Source organism: Camarhynchus parvulus, unplaced genomic scaffold, assembly GCF_901933205.1.
Source record: "Camarhynchus parvulus unplaced genomic scaffold, STF_HiC, whole genome shotgun sequence".
NCBI classification, from domain to species: Eukaryota; Metazoa; Chordata; class Aves; order Passeriformes; family Thraupidae; genus Camarhynchus; species Camarhynchus parvulus.
This window is the reverse complement of record NW_022148930.1, coordinates 79,989-89,655: the sequence shown is the minus strand read 5'-3', so window position 1 is coordinate 89,655 and position 9,667 is coordinate 79,989. Positions and strand designations below refer to the sequence as shown.

At 58.9% G+C, this 9,667-nt stretch overlaps 1 protein-coding gene across 1 annotated transcript in view; it reads left to right on the top strand.

Annotated features, from left to right (window-relative positions):
• Positions 1-774: 774 nt before the first annotated feature.
• LOC115917174 (ras/Rap GTPase-activating protein SynGAP-like) overlaps positions 775-9,667 on the top strand; it is a gene marked incomplete at its 5' end in the record, with an annotated part of 34,177 nt that continues 25,284 nt past the window's right edge. The window contains 4 exons of the mRNA XM_030970904.1: positions 775-919; positions 996-1,232; positions 4,131-4,332; positions 8,935-9,110. Of these exons, the coding sequence (XP_030826764.1) occupies positions 775-919; positions 996-1,232; positions 4,131-4,332; positions 8,935-9,110 (760 nt within the window). The remainder of the gene's footprint in view (positions 920-995; positions 1,233-4,130; positions 4,333-8,934; positions 9,111-9,667) is intronic.

The window sequence follows — 9,667 nt, the reverse complement described above, 5'->3', positions numbered from 1 at the left end:
TCATGGCCATGTGATCATTGGGTGGTCCCCACTCATGGCCATGAGATGGTTGGGTGGCTCCTTCTTGTCATCATGAGATGCTTGAGTGGTCCCCACTCATGGCTATGAGGTCATTGGATGGTGCCCATTCACAGTTTAGTTCCATCACCATCATCATGAGACCATTGGGTGGTCCTCACTCATGGCCAGGTTCCATCACCACCATCATGAGATCATTGGATTGTCCCTTCTCATGGCCATGACGTGGTTGGATGGTCCCCCCTCATGACCATCTTCCATCCATCATGAGATCATTGGGTGGTCCTCACTCATGGCCATGACACAGTTGGGTGTTCCCCACGCACGGCCATGTTCCATCCCCACCATCATGAGATCTTTGGGTGGTTCCCACTCGTAGCTAGGTTCCATTGGCACCATCATGAGATCTCTGGGAGGTCCCCACTCATGGCCATGTTCCATCACCACCATCATGAGATGTTTGGGTGGTTCCCACTCGTAGCTAGGTTCCATTGGCACCATCATGAGATCTCTGGGAGGTCCCCACTCATGGCCATGTTCCATCACCACCATCATGAGATGTTTGGGTGGTTCCCACTCGTAGCTAGGTTCCATTGGCACCATCATGAGATCTCTGGGAGGTCCCCACTCATGGCCATGTTCCACCACCACCACCATGACATCCTTGGGTGGTCCCTTCCCACCTCCATGACACGGCCGGGTCCCTTCTCCCCCCGCCCCTCGGTGTCCCCTCGGTGTCCCCGCGCCGTGCCGCAGGCGAGTTCATCCGCGCGCTCTACGAGTCGGAGGAGAACTGCGAGGTGGACCCCATGAAGTGCTCGGCCTCCACGCTGGCCGACCACCAGGCCAACCTGCGCATGTGCTGCGAGCTGGCGCTCTGCAAGGTGGTCAACTCGCACTGGTGAGTGCGGGGACGCGGTGGGGACGCCCCGGGACGTCCCCGAGGCCCGCGTGACGCCGTGTCCCACCGCGCGCAGCGTGTTCCCGCGGGAGCTGAAGGAGGTGTTCGCCTCGTGGCGGCTGCGCTGCGCCGAGCGCGGGCGCGAGGACATCGCCGACCGCCTGATCAGCGCCTCGCTCTTCCTGCGCTTCCTGTGCCCCGCCGTGATGTCCCCCAGCCTCTTCGGCCTCATGCAGGAGTACCCCGACGAGCAGACGGCGCGGACGCTGACCCTCATCGCCAAGGTCATCCAGAACTTGGCCAACTTCACCAAGTGAGGGCGGCAACGGCGGCGGGAGGGACCGGGCAGGGGTGGGGGCAGGGAGGGGGGGATGGGCGGAGATGGATGGGTGTGGACTGATGGATGGATGATAAGAGTCCTTGATGATGATGATGATGATGATGGATGGTGGGTCAGGATGGATCACAGATGATGATGGAAGGGGGATGATGATGGATGCATGATGGATGGTGACAATGGATGACGATGATGATGATGACAATGGATGACAGATAACCATGGATGATGGATGAAGGATGATGATGGATGTTAACAGTGGTTGATGATGACGATGGATGATAGATGACAGATGATGATGGATGGATGATGGACGATGATGGATGACAGATGGATGATGGGTGATGACAGTGGTTGATGATGATGATGGATGACAGATGATGATGGATGACAGATGGATGATGGATGATGACAGTGGATGATGATGGATGATGGATGATGATGGGCGATAACAGTGGTTGATGATGATGATGGATGACAGATGATGATGGATGACAGATGGATGATGGGCGATAACAGTGGTTGATGATGATGATGGATGACAGATGATGATGGATGACAGATGATGATGGATGACAGTGGTTGATGATGATGGATGGATGATGATGGATGATGGATGATGGATGATGATGACGGATGATGATGATGGATGATGGATGATGGATGATGACAGTGGTTGATGATGATGATGGATGCTGAATGATGGATGATGCCGATGGATGATGGATGGATGGTGGATGACAACGGATGACGGGTGACAGGTGATGATGGATGGATGATGGATGAGAGATGATGATGGATGATGGCTGACAATGGATGATGGATGACAGATGATGGATGGATGGATGATGGCAATGATGGATGATGATGACGATGATGACAATGGATGACAGATAACCATGGGTGACAGATGATGATGAATGAAGGATGATAATGGATGGATGGTGGTGATGATGATGATGGATGCTGGATGATGGATGACAGATGATGATGGATGGATGGTGGATCACGACAATGGATGATGATGGATAATGGATGGATGATGGATGATAGCAGTGGTTGATGATGATGGATAACAGGTGATGATGGATGATGGATGATGGACGACAGGTGATGATGGATGGATGATGGATGATGACAATTGATGATGATGAAGGATGATGACAATGGATGACAGATAACCACGCATGACAGATGATGATGGATAATGGATGGATGATGGATGATAACAGTGGTTGATGATGATGATGGATGGTGCATGATGGATGATGGTTCATGAAGGATGACAAATGACGACAGACGATGGATGACAAATGATGACGGATGATGGATGACAGATGATGATGGACACATGACGGTGACAATGGATGATGATGGCTGATAGATGACGACGGATGATTGATTATGATGGGTGATAACAATGGTTGATGACAATGAGGGATGACAAATGATGATGGATGGTGGCTGATGATGATGGATGGTGGCTGATGATGGATGGATGATGATGGATGATGGGTCATGAAGGATGACAAATGACGATGGATGATGCCCGATGATGGATGACAGATGACAGATGATGATGGATGGATGATAACAGTCATTGATGATGATGATGATGATGGATGGTGGGTCATGATGGATCACAGATGATGATGGATGATGGATGGATGGATGGATGGATGGATGGATGGATGGCGGATGATGGATGATGATGGATGATGATGGATGATGATGGATGATGATGGGTGATAACAGTGGTTGATGATGATGATGGATGACAGGTGATGATGGATGATGGGTGGTGACGATGATGATGACAATGATGACGATGGTTGATGGATGATGATGGATGAAGGATGGATGATGGATGATGATGATGATGACAATGGATGGAAGATGATGATGGGTGACGATGATGGATGACAAATGACACTGGATGATGATGATGATGGATGATGACAACAGGTGATGATGTATGGTGATGGATTGATGAAGGATGATGATGATGGTGGATGATGATGATGATGGTGATGATGATGGTGGATGATGATGATGATGGCGATGATGATGACAACGGATGACAATGGATGACAACAGATGATGATGGATGATGGATGATGGTTGATGATGGAGGATGACAATGGATGTAGGATGATGATGATGGATGATGATGATGATGATGGTGATGATGGTGGATGATGATGATGATGATGATGATGATGGATGATGATGATGATGATGGCGATGATGATGATGATGATGGCGATGATGATGACAGCGGATGACAATGGATGACAACAGATGATGATGGATGATGGACAACCCCCCTTCCCACCCTTCCCCACCCCTCACCTGCCACCCCACCCCTCACACTGGGGACACCCTTCACCTGCCGGGGCTCACCTGCTGGCCTCACCTGATGGGGGCGCCTCGCCCACCTGCTGGCTCCGCCCTCACCTGCTGGGGGTGTCCCTGCCTACCTGATGGCAGGAGGTGTCTCTGCCCACCTGCCAGCCCCACCCTCACCTGCTGGGGCCCATGTGCCAGCCCTACTCTCACCTGCTGGGGATGTCCCCACCCACCTGCCAGCCCCGCCCTCACCTGTTGGGTGTCCCCACCCAGCTGGCGGCCACGCCCTCACCTGCTGGGGGATATTCCTGCCCACCTGATGGCAGGAGGTGTCCCTGACCAACTGCCAGCCCCACCCTCACTTGCTGGGGCTCACCTGCCAGCCCCACCCTCACCTGCTGGGTGTCCCCAGGCACCGGGCTCACTTTCTGGAGGTATTCTTGCCCACCTGCCGGCCCCGCCCTCACCTGTTGGGTGTCCCCGCCCCCCTGCCGGCCCCGCGCTCACCTGCGCTCACCTGCGCAGGTTCGGGAGCAAGGAGGAGTACATGGCGTTCATGAACGAGTTCCTGGAGCTGGAGTGGGCCAGCATGCAGCAGTTCCTGTACGAGATCTCCAACCTGGACACGCTCACCAACAGCACCAGCTTCGAGGGCTACATCGACCTGGGCCGCGAGCTGTCCACGCTGCACGCGCTGCTCTGGGAGGTCATGAGCCAGCTCAGCAAGGTAACGCACCTGGGAGCCCCTTACCTGTGCCGTGACAGCCTCACCTGTGCAGCCACAGCCTCACCTAGCATGGCAGCATCACCTGGGGGTGGCCATGGGGATGGCGGGTGCAGGCGCTGCTCTGGGAGGTCATGAGCCAGCTCAGCAAGGTAACGCACCTGGGAGCCCCTTACCTGTGCCGTGACAGCCTCACCTGTGCAGCCACAGCCTCACCTGTATGGGCTTAGCGTCACCTGGGGGGTGGCCATGGGGATGGACGTGGTGCAGGCGCTGCTCTGGGAGGTCATGAGCCAGCTCAGCAAGGTAACGCACCTGGGAGCCCCTTACCTGTGCCGGACATCCCTGTGCATACCCTCACCTGTGCAGGACAGCCTGGAAACCTGGTGGGGGTGATGGGGATGGACATGGTGGCCTGGGAGGCATGAGCAGCTTAGCAAGGTAACGCACCTGGGAGCCCCTTACCTGTGCAGCCACAGCCTCACCTGTGCAGCCACAGCCTCACCTGTATGGGCTTAGCGTCACCTGTATGGGCTTAGCGTCACCTGGGGGGTGGCCATGGGGATGGACGTGGTGCAGGCGCTGCTCTGGGAGGTCATGAGCCAGCTCAGCAAGGTAACGCACCTGGGAGCCCCTTACCTGTGCCGTGACAGCCTCACCTGTGCAGCCACAGCCTCACCTGTAGCACTGCTCACCTGTGCAGTGACAGCCTCACCTGGGAAGGTGGGTGGTGATGGGAACATCGTGCTCTGGAGGTCATGACACTCAGCAAGGTAACGCACCGCCCCCTTGAGCCCCACGCCTCACCTGTGCGGTGAGAACATCACCTGTATGGGCTTAGCGTCACCTGGTGGGTGGTGATGGGGAGGGACATGGTGCAGGCGCTGCTCTGGGAGGTCATGAGCCACCTCAGCAAGGTAACGCACCTGGGAGCCCCTTACCTGTGCAGCCACAGCCTCACCTGTGCAGCCACAGCCTCACCTGTGCAGTGACAGCCTCACCTGTGCAGCCACAGCCTCACCTGTATGGGCTTAGTGTCACCTGGGGGGTGGCCATGGGGATGGACGTGGTGCAGGCGCTGCTCTGGGAGGTCATGAGCCAGCTCAGCAAGGTAACGCACCTGGGCAGCCCCTCACCTGTGCCGTGACAGCCTCACCTGTGCAGCTACGGCCTCACCTGTGCAGTGACAGCCTCACCTGGGGGACACCTGGTGGGTGGTGATGGGGATGGACATGGTGCACGCGCTGCTCTGGGAGGTCATGAGCCAGCTCAGCAAGGTAACGCACCTGGGAGCCCCTTACCTGTGCCGTGACAGCCTCACCTGTGCAGCCACAGCCTCACCTGTGCGGGCACTGCCTCACCTGTGCAGTGACAGCCTCACCTGGCGGACACCTGGTGGGTGGTGATGGGGAGGGACATGGCACAGGTGCTGCTCTGGGAGGTCATGAGCCAGCTCAGCAAGGTAACGCACCTGGGCACACCTGGGGAGCCCACCACAGCCTCACCTGTGCGGCCACAGCTTCACCTGTGTGGGCACAGCCTCACCTGTGCAGCCACAGCCTCACCTGGGGGGTGATCATGGACAGGTGACCCCCCCCCCCAAGCCGTGTCCCACCATGGGAGCTTCCTGAGGACCCCCCAGGTGAGGTCCCAGGGGTCCCAGCTGCCCAGGTGAGCTCCCCAGGTGTGCCCAGGTGTGCTGAGTGCCCCCAGCTGGGCCCCTGTCAGAGTCATTGGGGTAACCCTGGATGAGGTGCCCAGGTCCACTCAGGTGTGCTCAGCTACTCTCAGGTGCACTCAGGTGTTCCCATGGCACGCTCAGGTGTGCTCGGGTGTGCTCACCTGTCCTTAGGAGGCGCTGCTGAAGCTGGGCCCTGTTGCAGTCAGTGAGGTTCCTCAGTTGTGCTCAGGTGCACTCAGGTGCCCCCAGGTGCACTCAGGTGCTCCCAGATGCACACAGGTACCCCCAGGTTTGCTCAGGTGTGCTCACCTGTCCCCACAGGAGGCGCTGCTGAAGATGGGCCCCTGTCACAGTCATTGGGATAGCCCTGGATGAGGTCCCAAGTGCTCCCAGGTGCACTCAGGTGTGCCTAGGTGTGCCCAGGTGTGCCCAGGTGCACTCAGGCACACTCAGGTGACCCCAGCTGCACTCAGGTGTGCTCACCTGTCCCACAGGAGGTGCTGCTAAAGCTGGGCCCCATTGCAGTCATTGGGGTTCCCCTAGATAAGGTCCCAGGTTTGCTCAGGTGCGCTCAGGTGTGTTCAGGTGCGCTCACCTGCCCGCAGGAGGCGCTGCTGAAGCTGGGACCCATTGCAGGCATTGGGAGATCAATGGGGTTGCTCTGGTTGAGGTTTCAGGTGCCCCCATGTTTGCTCAGGTGCTCTCAGGTGCCCCCAGGTGCACTCAGGTGCCCCCAGGTGCACTCAGGTGTCCCCAGGTGCTCTCAGGTGCTCTCACTCTTCAGCAGGAGGCGCTGCTGAAGCTGGGCCCTGTTGCAGTCATTGGGGTACCCCTGGATGAGACCCCAGGTGCACTCAGGTGTTCCCAGGTGTTCCCAGGCACACTCAGGTGTTCCCAGGTGCACTCAGGCACACTCAGGTGTTCCCAGGTTGCTCTCAGGTGCTCTCACCTGTCCCCGCAGGAGGCGCTGCTGAAGCTGGGCCCCATTGCAGTCATTGGGGTACCCCTGGATGAGATCCCAGGTGCACTCAGGTGTTCCCAGGTGTTCCCAGGTGTTCCCAGGCACACTCAGGTGTTCCCAGGTGCGCTCAGGCACACTCAGGTGCCCCCAGGTGCTCTCAGGTGCTCCCACCTGTCCCCGCAGGAGGCGCTGCTGAAGCTGGGCCCAGTTGCAGTCAGTGGGGTTGCTCTGGCTGAGGTTCCAGGTGTTCCCAGGCACACTCAGGTGTTCCCAGGTGCACTCAGGTGCTCTCACCTGTCCCCCCCGCAGGAGGCGCTGCTGAAGCTGGGCCCTGTTGCAGTCACTGGGGTACCCCTGGATGAGATCCCAGGCACACTCAGGTGCACTCAGGTGTTCCCAGGTGTTCCCAGGCACACTCAGGTGTTCCCAGGCACACTCAGGTGTTCCCAGGTGCACTCAGGTGTTCCCAGGCACACTCAGGTGTTCCCAGGCACACTCAGGTGCACTCAGGTGCACTCAGGTGCTCTCACCTGTCCCGCAGGAGGCGCTGCTGAAGCTGGGCCCTGTTGCAGTCATTGGGGTTGCTCTGGCTGAGGTTCCAGGTGCACTCAGGTGTTCCCAGGCACACTCAGGTGTTCCCAGGCACACTCAGGTGCTCTCACCTGTCCTGCAGGAGGCGCTGCTGAAGCTGGGCCCTGTTGCAGTCATTGGGGTACCCCTGGATGAGATCCCAGGTGCACTCAGGTGCCCCCAGGTGCCCCCAGGTGCTCTCAGGTGCTCCCACCTGTCCCGCAGGAGGCGCTGCTGAAGCTGGGCCCCGTTGCAGTCATTGGGGTTGCTCTGGCTGAGGTTCCAGGTGTTCCCAGGCACACTCAGGTGTTCCCAGGCACACTCAGGTGTTCCCAGGTGCACTCAGGTGCTCTCACCTGTCCCCCCCGCAGGAGGCGCTGCTGAAGCTGGGCCCCATTGCAGTCATTGGGGTACCCCTGGATGAGATCCCAGGCACACTCAGGTGCACTCAGGTGTTCCCAGGTGTTCCCAGGCACACTCAGGTGTTCCCAGGCACACTCAGGTGTTCCCAGGTGCACTCAGGTGTTCCCAGGCACACTCAGGTGTTCCCAGGCACACTCAGGTGCACTCAGGTGCACTCAGGTGCTCTCACCTGTCCCGCAGGAGGCGCTGCTGAAGCTGGGCCCTGTTGCAGTCATTGGGGTTGCTCTGGCTGAGGTTCCAGGTGCACTCAGGTGTTCCCAGGCACACTCAGGTGTTCCCAGGCACACTCAGGTGCTCTCACCTGTCCTGCAGGAGGCGCTGCTGAAGCTGGGCCCTGTTGCAGTCATTGGGGTACCCCTGGATGAGATCCCAGGTGCACTCAGGTGCCCCCAGGTGCCCCCAGGTGCTCTCAGGTGCTCCCACCTGTCCCCGCAGGAGGCTGCTGGGCCCCTGCAGTCGTGGGGTGCTCTGGCTGAGGTTCCAGGTGTTCCCAGGCACACTCAGGTGTTCCCAGGCACACTCAGGTGTTCCCAGGTGCACTCAGGCACACTCAGGTGCCCCCAGGTTTGCTCAGGTGCTCTCACCTGTCCCGCAGGGGGCGCTGCTGAAGCTGGGCCCCATTGCAGTCATTGGGAGATCAATGGGATTGCTCTGGTTGAGGTTCCAGGTGCTCTCAGGTGTTCCCAGGTGCTCTCAGGTGTTCCCAGGTTTGCTCAGGTGCTCTCACCTGTCCCGCAGGAGGCGCTGCTGAAGCTGGGCCCCATTGCAGTCATTGGGGTACCCCTGGATGAGATCCCAGGTGCACTCAGGTGCACTCAGGTGTTCCCAGGTGTTCCCAGGCACACTCAGGTGCCCCCAGGTGCTCTCAGGTGTTCCCAGGCACACTCAGGTGTTCCCAGGTGCACTCAGGTGTTCCCAGGCACACTCAGGTGCACTCAGGTGCACTCAGGTGCTCTCACCTGTCCCGCAGGAGGCGCTGCTGAAGCTGGGCCCCCTGCCCCGCCTGCTGACCGACATCAGCGTGGCGCTGCGGAACCCTCACCTGCAGCGCCAGCCCAGCCAGGGCGAGCGGCTGCCGCCCAAGGGGCTGGTGCTGCGCGGGCCCTCGGCCGACCTGCAGCCCTACCTGGTGCGCGACCTCAACAGGTGAGCGCACCTGCCCGGCCCCGCCCTCCCCTCGGGTCTGTTTGTGGGGCTGAGGTGGCACCTGGCCCACCTGGGGTGGCTCCACCCACCTGTGACCCATCCCATTGTGTCCCCTTGTGTGGCTGAGGTCTCACCTGGCCTCACCTGGGCTGGCCCCACCCACCTGCCACCCCTCCTTGTGTGACCAATGTGTCCCCTCCATCTCACCTGGCCTCACCTGCGCTGGCCCCACCCACCTGTCCTGTCCTGTTGTGAGGCCAAGGTGACCCCTCCATCTCACCTGGCCTCACCTGGTCACCCTCAGTCTCACCTGGGATGGCCCCACCCTCCCATCTTGTCCTGTTGTGCAGCCAAGGTGTCTCCCTGTCTCACCTGGCCTCACCTGGTGTCCCCACCCACCTGTTGTGTCCTGTTGTGAGGCCAAGGTGATGCCTCCATCTCACCTGGTGGCCCTTGCTCTCACCTGTCACCCCCGATCCGTGTCCCCTGGTGTGGCTGAGGTCTCACCTGGTCTCACCTGGAGTAGCCCCACCCTCCTGTGACCACCCCATCGTGTC